Source organism: Ailuropoda melanoleuca, chromosome 6, assembly GCF_002007445.2.
Source record: "Ailuropoda melanoleuca isolate Jingjing chromosome 6, ASM200744v2, whole genome shotgun sequence".
In the NCBI taxonomy this organism is placed as follows: domain Eukaryota; kingdom Metazoa; phylum Chordata; class Mammalia; order Carnivora; family Ursidae; genus Ailuropoda; species Ailuropoda melanoleuca.
This window is the reverse complement of record NC_048223.1, coordinates 120521695-120539547: the sequence shown is the minus strand read 5'-3', so window position 1 is coordinate 120539547 and position 17853 is coordinate 120521695. Positions and strand designations below refer to the sequence as shown.

General features: G+C 53.1%; 1 protein-coding gene across 1 annotated transcript in view; it reads right to left on the bottom strand.

Annotated features, from left to right (window-relative positions):
- Window positions 1-15385, bottom strand: part of BTBD16 (BTB domain containing 16) — a 48380-nt gene extending 32995 nt beyond the window's left edge. Inside the window, exons 1-7 of the mRNA XM_011231390.3 lie at window positions 14898-15385; window positions 14436-14504; window positions 12833-12981; window positions 8823-8896; window positions 6563-6706; window positions 3209-3298; window positions 2118-2232 (exon numbers count right to left, since the gene is read on the bottom strand). Coding sequence (XP_011229692.2) covers window positions 2118-2232; window positions 3209-3298; window positions 6563-6706; window positions 8823-8896; window positions 12833-12981; window positions 14436-14447 — 584 coding nt within the window. The 5' untranslated portion in view covers window positions 14448-14504; window positions 14898-15385. The remainder of the gene's footprint in view (window positions 1-2117; window positions 2233-3208; window positions 3299-6562; window positions 6707-8822; window positions 8897-12832; window positions 12982-14435; window positions 14505-14897) is intronic.
- Between the last annotated feature and the right edge of the window lie 2468 nt (window positions 15386-17853).

Below are 17853 nucleotides of genomic sequence, written 5' to 3'. Positions count from 1 at the left end.
TTCTAGAAAAAATGAATCCCATCAACAATTTTCCATTTGGCTCACTTAACCTTTCATAAATGTTACTGGAATGGGGCAATATTACAGGATACAGGAAAAGGGGAGTTCTAAGAACTGTTCTGGTTAATCACAGGGACCTGTTTACTTGAAATTAATCATAACACAAAATGTCCCGTTTGGGATCCCCATCCTTCAGCCCACTTTACTCATTTCCTGTGCCCTGGAGACTGTAGGGCAGGAAGTGCTAGAGAGCAGGGATTCTGTCCCTCTCGTCCTCACTGTTCCCGGTGTCCTGGAGACACCCGAGACATTGTTCTTAAAGGGGCAGATGAGTGACTGAAGGTGGGATGGAATAAGCTGGCAGGTGACTGGCCCCAAGCAAACCCGGCTTCACCAAATGCCCCTGAAGGGAGGGGAGCAGGAAGGCTTCGGTCCGTGAGCGAGCAGGTGACGCCACCACCTCACCCGAGCAAAGCAGAAACGGACAGTGTTAGGGGCCCAGGTTCTGGGGCCCTCGACTTCCTGCAAGTTCTGGCTGCTCTACTGTGGCCTTGAGCAAGTTACTCACCTCACGAGGCCTCAGTTGTCTTGTCTGTGGAGTGGACATAATCACGTACCACCTGCTAGGACTTCAGGGAGGAGGAATGAGGTCACCCTCGCCAAGAGCTGAGGGCGGTGTCTGACTACGGCAACGCTCCATCTCAGAGCACATCTCCTCACCCCCAACAAAGTCCTGCGAAGTAGGTCATATGTACGGCACCCCATTTCAAAGCTGAGACCATTGAGGCACATTAGAACAAGGAACAGCTAACCACAGGGCTGAGCACAGCCCCTGCTGCTCACACCCTAGGTTGCTTTTGGCTCTGCAGAAAAAGTCTAACGAAAACGGGGAGCCTTGGGGTGCCTGGGTGGCTCGGTCGGTTGAGTGTCCAGATCTTGATTTCAGCTCTGGTCATGGTCGTGGTGTCGAGCCCTGTATCAGGCTCTGCACTCAGTATAACATCTGCTTGGGATTCTCTCACTCCCTCTCCCTCTGCCCTCTCTCAATCCATCAATCAAATTGAGAACAAAAACAAAAACAAAAACAACCTAGAAAGCAAAAAACTGGAAGCCTCTGAATCTCAACGCCCGGAGCTGCATTTCCCCCTCACTCCTTCAGCACGCACACGTTCTCTCAGTGCCCATGGACCCACTTGGCAGGTTGAACTAGCTTTCACATTCAATGCCAATCCACTGTAAACGCCTCCCGATTCCCCCTCTTGGCCCCCCTGACGGGTAGCCCCGGTGGGCCAGCGGGGTCTGAACACCCAGGAGAAAGGCTGTGCCCCCAAATGGGCAGCCGGATTGGTGGGCAATTTGGACTTTGATCGTTGCGCTTTTAACTCTTCTAAAAGATCTACAATGATCATGGGCAATATTTGTAAGAATAAAAATATATACAAAGAGGGGCGCCTGGGTGGCACAGCGGTTAAGCGTCTGCCTTCGGCTCAGGGCATGATCCCGGCATTCTAGGATCGAGCCCCACATCAGGCTCCTCCGCTAGGAGCCTGCTTCTTCCTCTCCCACTCCCCCTGCTTGTGTTCCCTCTCTCGCTGGCTGTCTCTATCTCTGTCGAATAAATAAATAAAATCTTAAAAAGATATATATATATACACACACACACACAAAGAAAAACAAGCGGGAAAAGTAAATCCAGACAGTGAAGAGTCAGCTTGTCTTCGAACGGCCAGCTGGGCTGTACGTGCTAAACGAGAGGCTTTTGGCTACAAGTGAATGTGGGTGAAACTGACAAGCAAGCATGGTTCGCGCCCCGCCCCCCAGGAAGTCACTCTGCACACCTGTAGACTAGCTTCCAGGCAGAGAGCCCCACCTGCACGGCATGCCGTGAGTCAGGACCAACTGGCTGGAAGGAGCACATTGCTGGGGCGGTGGCCCCACTGTGAGCTCATCACGTGTGAATGAGTGTCTCGGGGCCTCAGCAGACTCAGCTGTGCTCTGTGCCGAGAAACCCAGGTGTCCCAGCCCACAGAAGAGGAACGTTCTCTTCACGGGCCGGGAGGGCCCCCTTCTACCTTGCCCTGGGTGGGCCCGGGCCCATGCCTTGCCACACTTCTTACCTTTGAAACAGGCTGCGGAGCTGGAGAATGTGTGCGGAAGCCAGCACGCCCAGCACATCATCCATGTTCATTTCCACCTCGCCCAAGTAGAGGTTCTTCAGGGCCTTGGCGAAGGCTGGGGAGTAGCCACCGAGAGAGAAAGCTGTCAGCTTGGGGCTCTGCACCCTGCGTCCCTTACTTGCGGGTGGCCTCCCTGTGGGATGCTCAAGTGTCCCCAGCTGGGCGGGCAAAGATGCCCTTAGAGGAAGTGCACCTGCTGGAGTGCAGCTCCAGCCTGGGCTCCCACCCTCCCCAAAGGAGTCGAGGACAAAGCCCAAGACAAACCAGCTCCTGCTGAAAGAACGCTACTTGCTCTAAGCCCAGTCTGGGGTCTATGCCTCAGGAGTCCTGAGAACCTGGGCTCCGTGTGCTGTGCAGGGAGGTGACTGCCCAGATATGTCCAGAATGCTGTGTGCGCCTGGAGAGGACATTTAGCTTACAGCAGACTTTCCTCAGAGTCTGGGGTCTTCAAAAAGGTTGAGGACTCCTGGCAAGGGCCAGGATGATGTCATGTCAAAGAACTGAGCTCCTGTGACCCGGGAGCAGAGGGACTGGGCTTATTCTAAGTCAGTCTACCTGATCCCTATCAGCACTGCAGCCCGGCCCGGTGCTCTCTGGGGACAACCGGCCTGCCCAGGGCTTCCGAGGACGGTGTCCCGACCTGCAGATCCACAGACCATGACAGCATGCGGCTGCACACGTGCGGCATCAAGACAGAAGTCTGTCTCTGTTTCCAGGGGGGCCAGGCTGGGGTGGGAGAGGGTGAGCCAAGCAAGGGAGGGGCATGTCCAGTGTGGCCCCCGGGAGGGTGGGCCAGAGGGCTTCCTTGTCATCGGTCTGTCTGCCCCAATGCCTGCTACGTCCTTCCTCCTCGGCATCCTCCACACCTCTTTTCAGGGGATGAGCACCTCTCTCTAGCACCTTCTCTGCTCCGCTCAGCTATTTCTGATAAGGAAGGACTGAACACCATGTGCCACTTGTTTGCGTTTTTCGATCTGGGAGGGCCGCTGGTTCAAGGGCATTCTCGGCGTAAGAAGACTGGTGTACATTACCAACTTTAGTGACCAGGGGGTCATTGATCTTCAAGGAAATGATCATCTTCTTTATGGGGGGTCTTTCCTTGACCTTCCCAGGCAACTGAGCTAGTAAAGGAAACAGAAGGGGGACGTCAGGACCTGATAGTTGCAGTGAATTGTATAAGATACAGTGTGAGGTCCGACGGCCCTTTGTACAAGCTTGACCTTGGCATTCACCACACCATGTTTTGCTTCTGTTGCTTGTTTAGGGGATGCATTTTTGAAACGATTCTTTATTCAGAAATAGCTGAAGACGCCTAAGAAGTTGCAGAAACAGTTCAGAGCTCTCGTGCCCTCCTCGGCCGCCTTCCGCACTCATCTTACTCAGCCACTACAGCTGACAAAACTGGGAAACGGATGCTCTCGGTGCATGCGATAGTTTTTACTGGGCCCTGCCCCGCTCCCTCTCTCTCCCCGCCTCCTCCCTCTCTCTCTTTAGGCTGTGAGCAGTTTGAGGGCAAGGGGTGGGCCTCTGTTATCTCTGTACCCCCAGCCCCCCACCCGACCTAGCATGAGATGGGACAACAGTGACCACCTGCTGAGGGATGAGTGTGGGATGGAGGCAGCTGCCCAGCAGCTGTTGGGACTTTGCCCCACAGACGTCCAAACAGGGGACCTCCGCCACTAAGGGCTCCCAGGAGGCAGGAAAGGGGTAGCCCGATTCACTGCCAGCCTCCCCCAACCACTGAGACTTATTCTAAAATGTGAGTTACAACACCCATAGCCCTCAGGTCTCCAGTGGCATCTCAAGCCCTTGGCACAAAGCCAAAGGCCCTCCAGTGGACCCAAGACCACTAGTCTCTGGCTCACTGGACCCCAAAACTGCCTCCTTGTGTCTTGTTCCATAGTAGAGTCACGGGGCTCCATCCCTCCCCCATCAGAGATGCACCTGACTCCATAGGTAAGGTAGCACCCCACCCCCACCTGCCCCGAAACTGGCTTTATTTTTCCTCCCAGACTCTCTATTACCACCACCTGCTACCACGTCATGTCTCTGCTGGGCGGGCACACTGGCTGGCTTCCTCGCCACTCCCTCCCCAGGACCCGACACGGTCTTGCACACATTGGTCCGAGTTAACGGAATAAGGGGATTCTATCAGCAGAATCCGAAGCCTAGTGAGCTCAAGGTTCTAGGTAATGAAAAATGACATGAGTCAGGATCCAAAAAAGGATGTCACACTGCGAACCACAAAGACCACGGAGAAAAGGGACCAGAACAAAGATCCACTCTCCTCGGGCACACGGGGCTACCGAGCCCTCTCCCACCACGCTCACGGCACCTGGCTCTGTTCAGGCTCTCGTTTGGCAAATACTTATTGAGCGCCTGCTGGGTGTCAGGCCCTGTTCTCTGCTCTGGCTCCTTTTCCTCCAGGATTTCAGGACCGCCTCCTTCCCGTACGCGGCACTGTCGCTCACCCGCGCTGGGGGCGTAGAGGAGACGCTCCGGAGCTGGTAGCTCATGTCATGACCGGTCATGCTATTCCTTGTGCTTTAGCATCATTTCCGGTTGGCTTGTCCATCCCCTAACCCCCGGACGCCGAGTTCCTAGCCCAATGCCTAGGATAAGTTAAGCGCTCAACATTTGTCGAGGGAATAAAGGAAGATAACCTGCTAGGTCAGAGTCAGGGGAAGACAGAACTTCAATATTGCTGTTGTTTTACTGAAAACCTCAACATCGAACAGGAAAGTAATAATTTAATCATGTGCTTCTGAGGTACTCTGAAACCAAGTGGCTCCTTTTTAGTGAAAGTGTACTGTTTCCTTTTGGGGGTTCCTCCTAGAGAATAAATGGGTCCTGCGGAAGTATGGCTCGTCCTGGACTCTTGGTGGAAGGAAAATGAGCAGCTGGGACAGCCGTGCATTGTCAGGACAGGGATGCTCACAGGGGGCTGTCACTGCACGGCGCCCGCCACTCCAGGACAGTAGCACACAAAGCAGTAGGCGCGAGACTATCCAAACTGTCCTTGTGAGGCACGTCCTGTTTTCACAGGAGCATGAAGGCTGGTCGTGTCCACGGAACATCATGGGCACACGATCCCTAGGACCAGGCGCAGACCCCGAAAGTTGTGACAGTCTGGGCAGGGGGTGTCTCATCTCTGCACCGACCTGGATGCCCCCCTGGCAGGCCCAGGCTCCCAGGGGGCTTGGAGCAGAGTGGCTGTCTAAGCAGGGCTCAATCTTTTCAGTGACACCATCCTAGAATGTCAAAGACCACAGCATTAACAGTAACTCCGTTTTCTCTTTCCAAATTCTCTTGCTTTTCAATGCACTCATGTTTGGATCTCCATGGCCTTTCCTTGGGTGCCTGGGGAGTGTTCTGACCTGGGTGCAGGGGACGTGGAAGTAGGAGCTCAGTCCCACTCTCAAAGACACTGGGACAAACACTTGGAAGGAGCAAAGGAGACTGTTGAGTGAGGGTCGTCCCAGCGCTGGGAATGCCGCAGCCTGCTCTCAGCCCCTAGCTCAGCGGGGAAGGGCTGAGTCAGAGGCCTTGTGGCCAGGCTGATTCCGGCTGGCAGCCAGGCCCTCTCTCCAGGCTCAGGGTGGGGCAGCAGCTGGGGGGCTGGCCAGCCTGTCTGGCTCTGGAATAACAGAGCTTTGCCACCACATCCTGGAAATGCAGTCCCTCCGACTGGCCTGCTGGTTGGCTTTGGAGACCTTGCATTTTCCATGGTACCTGCTTAGAAGTCGTCCTCAAATGATGCCCGTCTGTCTTACCCAAAGAAGGCAGTGCGTCTGGAGAGGAACTTAGGGAACAGAGAGGGGGGCCTGGGGTTACTAGAGTTGGAAAAGGAGAAAAGGAAAGAAAGAAGTGACCTGAATACTTTATGGAATGATGTGAAGTTAAGAAAAGAGAAAGCAAAGGAAACGTAACATTGACATACACATGAAACCTCTAAACAGCACACTGGGCCAGATGTCCGAGCCATGCCTTCCTTCCAGAAAGCCCATCAGAAGACACAACACAACCGTTCGCTCTTCTCAAAGAAGTAGGTAGGTAGAGTCTCCATGTCAGCTGGCTGGGCAGGACTGGGTTCTTATGAGAGAAATACACGACATTTACTGAGCGCCCCGTACATGCCAGACATTGTTCTAGAACCTCACAGCAACTTACCTTGTCTAGGCTTCAAAGCAACCTAGTGAGAACTATTATTCCCATGTTATAGCTGCAGACCGAGGTTAAATCCCGCAATGAGGTCACACCATGGGCCTTGCTCTTATCTGCCAGGGTGACCTTGATCTCCAAACAGATGACCAAACGCCAAGGGTTTGGGACCCTCAAACCAGAGAGCATTTGGGGCTCTATGCTGAGTGGCAGTAAGAAAATACCTCGCAGAAGCCTCTCCAGTTCCTTTGTGGGGCTGGTGGTGCTCTGGGCCAGTGCCATCAGGTAGAGCTTGGCCAAGGTCTCAGACTGGAAAAGCTGGGGCTGGTGGAGTTCCCATTTGGAGCCCAGACAAGTGAGAATCACGTCTAAGGAGAGAATGCCGTGATGAGTAGGTGGTTTGATGGCGCCCCTTCCAAGAGACGTGTCAACTCCTCCCACCTTCCATTCCATCCCAGCCGCAGAGCAGAGGGGCAGGTGGCTTCACTGGGCTGCTCCAGGAACAAAGCAATAAGGTCCGCATGGGCCCCAGGGCACTAAATGGCCCCCCGGGGGATACAATGAGCAGCCTTACAAGGTAACATGGAGGTAAGTATCCAAGAGCAGCTGACCCATAGCTGTAGGACTTCAGAGGCACATGAGCTGCCCTCCACTTGGGGAACTGGAAAGGCTTCATGGGGAAGGGACACTGGCTGACACACTCTTGGGGGCCTCAGCATGCCCTCCTGTGACAGCATCTCTCACCCTTGGCACTGTTCGTATCTGGGGCCAGGGAATTCTCTGTCGTGGGGCTGCCCTGTGCCTTGTAGGTTACTTACCAACATCTCTGGCCTCTACCCATGGGATGCCAGGCACCCTCCCCACTAGGTTGTGACGACCCCAAATGTCTCCAGGCATCGCCAAATCTCCCCTGGGAAAGGATCTCGCTACCCAGTCCCCTGTTGAAGCTACTGGGCATTGGTGTTTAGTTATCGGCCACTGGAAAGATGACAGTGCAGCTCAAAGGCCCATCACCAGCAGGCAGAGTCCTGTGAGCCTCACTTTCCTCGGGGGAATGCGGGTCCCCGGAAACCCCAGATCATAGGTGTGAAACAGGATTCCAAAGCAAAGGAGGCTTTTTGCAAGGAGCTTTAGCTCATCCTTGCACAGCTAATTAAAAAGAGAGAGCCTTTGACAGGAGGGCAGATGGAGGAGCCAAAGATGCCGACCAGGTGAGGCGTGAGAGGCTGTGGGCAGGGGGCCCCTACAGGCTCATCTCTTGTCAGCGCAGAGCTGGGGGAACAGGGTGCTGCTGGGCCATCCCCCAAACCCTCAGCCTCATCATGGGATAGGACCTTAAGCGCCACGAGCCCCATCGACTTGCTAATGGCCTTGCCATTATTTTGGCTGAGTGAGCGTGGGCACCTGTTTCCTCTCCTGACATTAACACTGTGATTCACCAACCGTATGATACCGTTTCATGCTGCGGTTCAGAATGCGGGCTCACGTCTCAAATCTCGAGTCACCTCTGGCTGTGCTGGGCTGGCAAGAACCCCACCCGCGAGGGTGATTTTGGGCAGGGGCACTCTTGTGGAGTAAGTGTGTCCCCTCTTTGGACACCCACGTCTGCTTTCATGGTGGCACATGCATGGGAGACATCATACCCAATCCCCGAAGTCTTCTCCCTGAGCCCGGAGATGGTCTCAGACTACTTTCAGGGCCTCCAGTCAACCAGAACCCACAGACAAGAAGACATCAATTAGCCTCCCCGGGGAAGGAGGCTGGCTCTGACCTCAGGCAGCTTATCTAAAAAAAATCTCCTTCAAGGGGGCGCCTGGGTGGCTCAGTCGGTTGAGCGGCTGACTCTTGATTTCAGCTCAGGTCATGATTTCAGGGTCATGAGAATGAGCCCCACGTCGGGCTCGGCACGCAGCGGGGAGTCACTTGAGGATTCTCTCTCCCCCTCTGCCCCACCCCTCTCCCTCTCTAAAATAAATTAATAAATCTTTTTTTTTTTTTTTTTTTAATCTTTAAGGAGCTGAACTGTCCAGGCCTGGTGAGGTTCAATGAGCTTTTTCCCAGCAGGACAGACCTAGCCTGGCTCTTCATTCTAAATCAGAAAAGTCCTCTTGCACAAGTGCAGATGTGATGTCCAACTCATGACTGGTTAGAGCTAAAAGGGACAGAGAAGAGCTGCCCATGCTTGACAGGGCTTCTGTTTCGTTTTCCAATCTAAACCCTATTTATTTGCACCAGCACGTCTGTCTTCCCTGTGACCGATTAGCATATGAAGATGTGTTTGCCAAGCCCGGTTTCGTTCACCATCCCGTGGTATATCTGACAAATATTTACGGGGCCTATTTGATGTCGCACAGTGTGCAGTGGGTAGAAACTGGGACTTACAGACCAGTGCCCTGGCCTCGCGTCTGGTCTCCTTCTGCAGAAACCACCGCTGACCCGGAGCGCTGTGGCATTTGATTGAATCCACTGGCGACAAGCACTTACCTGCCTCCCCACTTCGGATGGTCTTTTTCTTCAAGTTCCCCAAGAGAATCTTCTGGATTTGTGAAACGCATAACCTCCAGGGAAAATACAAACAGAAAATTCAGGAGTTAACACAGACCTTATTCTCCAACTGCAATGTGTCATTCCAGCGTAAGTGGCCCTAAGGCATCCACTCGTCCAGCTTCGCACATCTCGCCCCTTGGGAGTCTCCTTAGGTCACCCTTGGTCGCCAGTCTGATTAACGGTAAGCTTTGTCTGGTGGCTGGCTCGAGACATCAATCCCTGTTTTCGGTTTGTGGGTAGGCTTTACCAAGCAGGTAGTTGAGGTTATATCAGCTCGCCTGAATGATTCCTCTCTTGGTAAGTGTCTACAACTATGTCTAGCATATAGTAGATACTCCAGAAACATCTGCCAGAGAAAGGAAGAGGGGGTTCTGGGCATTTCTGAGAAGTTGCTAACTCATGCTCACCCAGGTTTAGGGATTATGCATGTCGCACTCTCAATGTGCCCAAAAACAAAGCTCAGATTTTTATCCCAAACCAACCCTGCTCTTTCTCCAGCAAACGGCACCACCAGCCCCCAGTTGCCCAGGCCAGCATACTGACTGTTGTCACATCTGATCGCTTGCCTAGATCTGGTAAATATCAGATGTCCTCTCCCCTTACTGCCATGAGCTGCCTCCAAGCCATTATTATCTCCCTGAAATCATGGCCAGTCTCCGGGCTCCAGGAAGCTCCCCTCGGATACACATCGGACGCTGCAGCCTGAGACCCATGTGAAACGCACGTCTCCTCTTGCCTCTCTCCTGCTGCGAATCCCTCAGTGTCCCCCCCCAGCACTCTTGGCGGAAGCCCCCACTCATCAGCATGGCTCGACCCTCTACAACCCCTGCTCCAGCCCTTCTCGACAATCTGAACCCACCACCTCTCACTTCCATTCTCTTAGACATGCAGCAGCCTCCACCCTGAGAACTTTCCTCCTGACCTCTTCACTTGAGGAGCTCCTACGCTCAGTCGTTGCTTTCTCTGGGGAGACGGAGCAAGTGGCCCTTCCACTGACCGCCCTGGAATTACCCGCGCCGGAACTCCTTCTATTGTGACTTGTGACCACCTGTTTCCCCTTGTGTCCTCTGCTCTAGGCTCTGCGTTCCACAAAGACCAATTTGGCACTTATTCATTGCTGGAACCCTAGCACGGGCACCATGCAAGTGCTCAATACATATCCATTCAATGACTGAATGATGACAAAGAGAAGATATCTTTTCACGAACACTACATTCATCCCGTTGAGCAAGGACATGAAAGCAAGTTGGAGTCACACAGTCACAGCTTGAAGACAGTCATCCCAAGAAAGCCAACTGGCCAAAGGACACTTGATGACCACATCTGGTCAGTGTCACTTTTGCCATGCTGTTTTCCAAAGGTTCCAAGAACCCTCGTGGCCAGGGTACATAGAGGGGGGCTTGGGTGGGGGAAACCATGTTCAGAATAACATTGACCACATGCTGCCCTTTCCAAGTGGAGAGGGTGGCTAAACAGTGACTCAGCCCCAGGAAGCCAGTGAGAGCTTGAGGTATTTATCCAACAGGAGTAGTGGCCTTGACCCAAGCCTGCCTCAATCCTTCTGGTGGCTTGGGTCACACGTCTAGTAAGAGCTGGCCAAGGTCAGGGGTTCAGACTGTGATCTCAAAATGGAGCAATGGACTTTGGAAACTATGGGCAATGCCCATGAGCTCAACTACCCTCACAAACATCACTGTCATCGGCCAAGCCAGACAACAGAAGGAACCACATTGCCTTCTCCCGGTGTCATGGGTCCTTGCCAAGATATACCATCTATCATGTGGGCTCTGCAGATTCCCAGGGCTAGGTTTATTTTAGGACCATTGGCAAAGTTAATGGAATAAATGGCATCTGTGAGCTGTCCTCTTCACTCTTTGGGACTAGACGGCCTGAGATAAAGTGGCACATGGGAAAACTGGGGGCATGCTATTAGTCTGGGGACTCAGTCTCCCCAGTGGTGACCCACGATTGAGAAACAAGAGGGGAAAGGGGGAAATTCTCTACGTCTCATGGATGGAAGGACTTCCTGCAGCAAACCATCCAAAGGGCTTTTGGCTTAATTCTGGCAAAACTCCAATTTGATTTCCTGCCCCCTGACTCTGAGTTTGGCCATGTGGTTTGCCTTGATGTTAGCAGACGTGATGTGACTGAAGGTTTGGAAAGCACCCGTGCCCCTGGGCTTGCCTCTTGTCCTCTGCCATCACCAGCACAAGACCATGCCCAGGTAAGTCCACCATCTCAGGAGGGGGATGAGAAGAGCCCAACTGCCAGCTGAGCTGAGCGTGGACCAGCTGACCACCAACTGCATGAGTGATCGGCCTTCCCAGAGCGCGTCCTTGCCCCAGGCGGCCTCTGGACCCACGGCTTCCCAGCATCACCGAGGAGAGAGGCCCACTGAGTCACCTGTGTGTTGTAGGCCAGGTGTCTTGCTTTGGGGGAAGGTGGTAAGAGGCAGAATGAAAAATGGGGTTGTTGGCTGTCAGAGCACAGGGCTGGCACACCCCAAAATGAAATCACCAGGACCAATTACGAAAACTGTTGCTCAGGCGAATAAAAGCTCCGTTTACAGATCATCTACTGTTTGCTGGAAACAGTGCTAAACATTTTCAAGGTACCAACTGATTTAATCCTCAGGATAACTTCTCCAGAAAGATGCTATTATCACCATTTCACAGGTGAGGAAACTGAGGATCAGCGAGGGTTAGCTACTGGCTAAAGGTCACAGGGCTAGTAAATGGAGGAGAAGGAATTCTAACCCTGTCTGACAGGCTGCTTTCCACAGCCCTGACACCCAACACAACTGCCATCATCCTCTGGCTTCTGTGTCCCGCCTCCCAGGCCCCCCCCCCCCCCACCAGCTTAGCTCGGCGACTGTACAGACTGAGTCCTGGAGACGTCTGCTCCCAGTGCCCAGCCACCGTCACCAGCCTTCCAGATCAGTTTGCTTCTATCCCCAGGCCCCACTCCAGTGCCTGCCTCCCCAGCCTGGTCCTGCCACTAAGGAACAACATGCGTTTTAACCCTAAGACTTCTTCAAGGCCCTAACCAAACAAAATACAAAATACATATACAATAGAAAATAATTCAAGATAGTTTAAGGCTAATGCCCCAAACGGCAACTCACAGCACTCAATTTTCCTAAGCTGGGCTCATCCGAGCATTGAGGCACCTACCACAGATGGATTTCATTTATCCAAGTGTGTGTACTTGAGTCACCGGGCGGGGGGGGGGGGATTGCAGCAGGGCTGGCCAGGGGGTCTAGAAAGGAAAGATGGGGCTACCAGCTAAGCAAACGGAGCGAGCAGCCCTTCTGTGCCAGGGGCTGTCCAGGGGCACAGGCCACGCTCAGGTGGATTTGACCACGTGCTCACAAGGCAGGTACTGCCAGCCCGGGGGAGGGGGGCAGTGGCGTCAAAAAAGGTCCAAAGCACCAGGGAAGTGAATTCTTCCTTCTGCAATGGGGTCCAGCTCCATGTCCCCGGAGAGGCCAGAAAGAACTGGTCACATGGAGAAGTGACGCTCTAAGCCAGCTGCTAGAATTCCTTGGGAATGAGGGAGGAGCCGGTCTCACACACGGGGAGCCAAATGACTGAGTGGAAATATGAATTTGTGAGATAGGGTCGGACTCAAGCCAGGACTAGCTAAGTTTTCTTTGTCAACAAATCAGTTGATAAACATAACAGAATCCTGCTAGGGTCCAAAGTTCCCAATATGATGGAAAAATCTAGGAAAAAAAAAAAGGTCAGTCTGTCTCTGCACTTTTATCACACAGACACACATCCTCCGTGAAAGTGGTCACACTGAGGCTGTCCATCCCTGAAGCTTGGTCCCAACGGCAGCCCCGATGAGCCCATCGGCCCAGGTAGAGCGGCCCAACCACGGGTCCTTCTCCAGAAATGCGGTTCCCCCATGGGGCATTCCTGGCCATGGGCCTTTGATCTCCCTACCTGTCTGGGTTCTTTAGAGCTTCTTCAAAGTCCACGTTCAAAGCTTTGCACATCTGGGAAAGTCCCAAGAGGTCCCCGGAGAAAGGCTCTCTGGGAAAACGCCACCGGTTGGTGGAGCCAACCATCCGGCGTTCCAGCCGAGCTCTGTGCTGCTTGGGAAGCCGAGGAAGAGAGATATCCTTTTTTAACCTCATCCAAATGCCAGGTTTTCCAAAGTGTACAACAGAAAGAAAAGCAAGGTACGTTATAAACGCTGGTTGACTTTCAGACATGGCCAGTATTTCTCAGTGGACAGAGGAGTTGTTCAAGGAACAAAGTAATTTGGAATAGGATCTGGGACAGAAGGTGCCAGAGGCAAAAGGTCAGGGAGAAAGATCGTTTCTTTGCAGGTGGTTCTGGAGAACCCACGAGCAGGGACAGGATGACATTTCAAGAGACTCTGCATTACGTGCTTATCCTCACTTGGGATTCAGAGAGACACCACACTGAGGAGATCCTAGGTAGGGACTGCTTTTCTCTCTTATTGCAGTAAAATACACAAAATGTAACATTCGCCTTTTTATCCGTTTCATCGCATACAATTTAGGGGGCATTTGGTACACTTACAAAGCGGCACAGCGATCACCCCTGTCCAGTTCAGAGCGTTTTCATTCCCCCAAAAGGAAACCTTATCCCCATCAGGCCATCATGCCTACTCCCCTCCCCCAGCTCCTGGCACCCAGCAACCTGCTTCCCGCATCTATGAATTTGCTATTCTGGATATTTATGTAAACAGAATCAGACAACATGTGGGCTTTCAGGCTCGGCTTCTCTCCCTCGGCATAATGTTTTCCATGCCCATCCCTGTGTTAGCAGGTATCAGAACTACATTCCCTGTTGTGGCTGAATAACATTCCACTGTGTGCGAAGACCACGTTCTGGTCATCCATTCATCAGCTGACAGACACTCGTGTCTTTTCCACCTCTTGGCAATCGTGAAAAATGCTGCTGTGAACGTTTGTGTGCAAGTTTCTGTTTGAACACCTGTTTTCAATTCTTTTGGGTCTATACCCAGGAATGGACAGCTGGGTCACTGGCAGGGACTTTTACTTCGATGTTTTCTTGAGGTCCTAGGACTCAGCAGTTTCCTTTAGGGAGCAGAATATTCAGCGTGGAGGTAAGCCTCAGATATGGTGGCTCAAGGAAAGCTAGCCAGGGAAAGTGTGCCAGCAGGGCGGTGGGGAGACCAGGGGCCAGGGAATGGGGAATTTAAAGTCCAATCTTGTTATCACCACGAACGGGTTGTATGGCCTTGAGCAAGTCATTTAACCTTTTGAGCCTTTTGGTCCTCATGTGATGATGGCGATGGTGACGATGTTAAAATGATAAGAGGAAGTTTGGGAACTACACTTTGGTGCCTGGAACACGGCAGGCGATCGAACACCGTGGAATGTAAATCTAGATGCAGTCCTGTGAGTGGTGGGCTCCGATAGCAGGGTGAGCCACTAAGCTGGGGGTCCTGAGTAGTGCACGACCCGCCCCCTGTGCAAACGTGGCGACAGAGCTGTAAGCAGGTGCTTCTGCCGCTCCCTCTGCCCCCCTCTCGCGAAACCCCTCCACTTACGGGATGCAGCATTTTCACGAACCGTAGTGGTGACTACACCCAGGAGAAGGGGGCGGGGGGAAGAAACACCTGGAAGACAAAAGAGGTACGGTTAACATTTTCAAAAACTCTCCAGAGGGGCTCTTCAAAACAGGAGATTGGCCTGAAGATTCTTCCAGGATGGGTTCTTAATCAAATCAAGAGACTCTCTTCCCTGCTCTTGTGCTGGAAATGGGGCTCAGCAAAAGCCAAACGGGAGATAACCCACCATTCTTCGCCCCTTTACCAAGGGATGGGAACCAAAGGAGGTCTGAAAGTAGGCTGGTCAGATCATTCGCTACTTGTGATGGTCCCTCGGCTTCCAGGCCCACCTGCCTCCCAGCCTGGAGCCCCCGCAGGCCCTCCCTACCCAGTCCAGGCAGCGCAGGTCCCTCTGGATACCCTCCGTCTCTAACGTGGATGAAAAGCCCCAGCCGTACTTACGTCTCTGAAGCCCCCTTGCAGCCACGGATGCGTTTACAGAAGCTTGTGGAACAGAGGCACTCTCGTTGCATTCGTCTCCGAATTACAGGGTCGCTGCGGCCTGCTCACCTTCTGACTCTGAATCCTGAAAGTGCTCATGACATCTGGGGCTCAGCCTTTTCTTCTTAGGGGCCAAGGTGCTTTGGCAGGGGAGCTTGCCGTTGGTTTCCCCGATTGTGTGCACCATGGCAACATCAGGAAAGGTTCTGAGCACTTCCTGTTCCGGGCCTGTCTCAGGCCGGCTGGGGGCTGAGGGCAGGGCGCCATCACACAGGCCTCCCTCCGTAGGGGCGCCGAGCCAGCCCTGTTGCCCTGTGGTGCCATGTTTCCTCACAGCACCTGGGGTAACCTGGAAGGTCCGCTCAAAGGGCCTCGGGGAGTGCCCAGCCTCAAGTCCTCAGGCCTCCTCTGTCAAATGAGAAGATTGCACTGGAAGGTTCTCAGATCCCTGCCAGGTCTGGCATTCTGGGGTGCTCTATTTCTGGCTCAGGCATTCAGAAATGTTTTGGCAAAAAATATTTAAGTAAGAACTGGAGTTTTACGTTATTAAAACTATGTCTGATGATTTATGTTGTGGATAGGTGATTTTTTTTTTTTTGCCATATAAATAGAGACAAGTACTGCTTAATCTGGTGCTCTGATATGATTCTTTTTTTTTTAATTTTATTTTATTATATTATGTTAATCACCATACAGTACATCCCCAGATTCCGATGTAAAGTTTGATGCTTCATTAGTTGCGTATAACACCCAGTGCACCATGCAATACGTGCCCTCCTTACTACCCATCACCAGTCTATCCCCTTCCCCCACCCCCTCCCCTCTGAAGTCTTCAGTTTGTTTCTCATAGTCCATAGTCTCTCATGTTTCATTCCCCCTTCTGATTACCCCCCTTTTCTTTATCCCTTTCTTCCCCTACCGAAGTGGATAGGTGATTTTTAATCTGTCTCTCTGGGAACGAAGAACTGCCTGCAAGTCAAGAGCCTTTCATGCCGGGGGCCACGGTGGAATCTTCCAGGGGCTCAGTGGCCTGGTCTGCCAAGCCCAGGCCCCAACCTAGGAGATGGAGAGTTGCAGCCACAACCATCATGCCCGGAATCTTGGTCCATCAAAGTCTTGGACCTCCACCCCCGGGCTCGCGGGAATCCCAACCACAGTAAGAACAGCCAGGAGTTGGTGCAGCTCGTAAACCCGGGTCAGGCTCCCCCAGCCTCTTCATGTGCAGCCTTTCCTGAGTCATATAAACTATAAAGTGAAACAGGAGGGTAAGTCTGCCTACTTGTAACTGAGTCCTGGAAACTGTAACGCACTCCACAGATAGGAGGCATCTCTAAATGTCCCTCCCTCTTCACCCTCAGACCTGAGATTCTACCTTTCCTGACACCCACACTCTGCTGGGAGGAGGCTCAGTGGGGGGCTCTATGGTGGCCTGCCCGCCCCGGCATCTCCACGGGACCCAATAACCACACGCAGCCCTGAGGAAGCGCTCGAAGGACGTCTCTTGTCTTGGGTCATTGGATGTAGCAGTCCCTACCCACCTCTCTGCCTTTGCACATAGATAAGCACTGTGTGTGTGTGTGTGGGGGGGTGCGCATACACACGTGTTCATGGATGTGTGTATCTGTTTCTTGTGGGTCACAATCGCATCTCAACAGATGGACAGATTCCTGTTTTGCCACTCCCTTCCCTTCACCCCAAACTTTTCTCAGCTACCTGTCCCTGGAATGTAGGTCCCCATGGAACGTTTCAAAGAAAGAGTTTGAAATACCTTGTCCTGTACCATCGGGTCCGTCATGGGCAAGCCCAGGAACACCCTCCAGGCACCACGTCCGGGGCACAGCTGAGAGCTGGGCCTTGGGCGGCCTCTAGTGGCCACTCGAGGGAAGCACCCCAGACGGCGTACTCCCCAGTATCCCTAGGTAGGACCTTGCCCTTGGCTGTGTATCATTCACTCCCTATAGGGTCTGACCTCAGGGATCCCAGGCCTTCAGCTCACCCCCAAAGCCCTCTGTACATACATCCCCCATAGAGCTCTGGGGAGCTGAGCTATTAGGCAAAGGCAAAGACAACTAATACAAATAAATGGAAATGGCTCCCAGCATGTTTTCCTAACGGCCTTTTCCTGGTGGTGCCCAGTGTGCCGGGATATATGCCCCATGGGCCCAGACAAGCCAGATGCCATCCCAAGAGCAAAGGCCTTCTTCAGTGGCTCAGACACCAAACTCCATGGAGCCCAGCTCTCAGCCACAACTACCTTGTACCAAAATCTCCCACGCCAGTTACAGGGGGATTCCGGTGGGATGTCCATCTTCTTAAACATTCCAGGGAATGTTGCTTCCCAGCTTCCCAGAGAGCCCACTTCAGCCCACTTCATCTGGTCACCCATATGGGGAGAAAGTGGGGTACACAGGAAAGAACCCCCAATTCCGACCCTGGTTCTGGCACTGACTAGTGGTGTGTGACCCTGGACATGACCTTCACCTCCTTGAGTAGAAAGTAGACCCACAGGCCTGGGCTCCTGGCAGGTTGGAGGGTCCTTGCCTCACAACCTGAATGCTGCTCTAAGACCCTCCTTTTAAAAGACTCAGGGCCCAGGACACTGTGTGTATGCAGCCAGAGGCTCCCGTGAGTGCCCAAATCAGGACTGCCTGGTTCCCTGGGGGTGGGGGGTGGTCTGTGCATCAGGGTCTAGGCTGCTGCTGGGGGTGGGGTGCAACTTATAGACGAGGCCTCTAGCTGAGGTCGTGCATGAGCCGGAGACCACGAGGGGCGTCCCCCAAGAAGCACAGGGTGGGCCCTGCCCTTGAACTGCATCCTATGTGGCCAGGAATGGGGTAGTCTCAGTGCTAAGTGAGGAGCCCTGGGTTGGGTTGGACCCTGGGCACTAACTTGCTGTGTGAGCTCAGGGCAGCCCTCT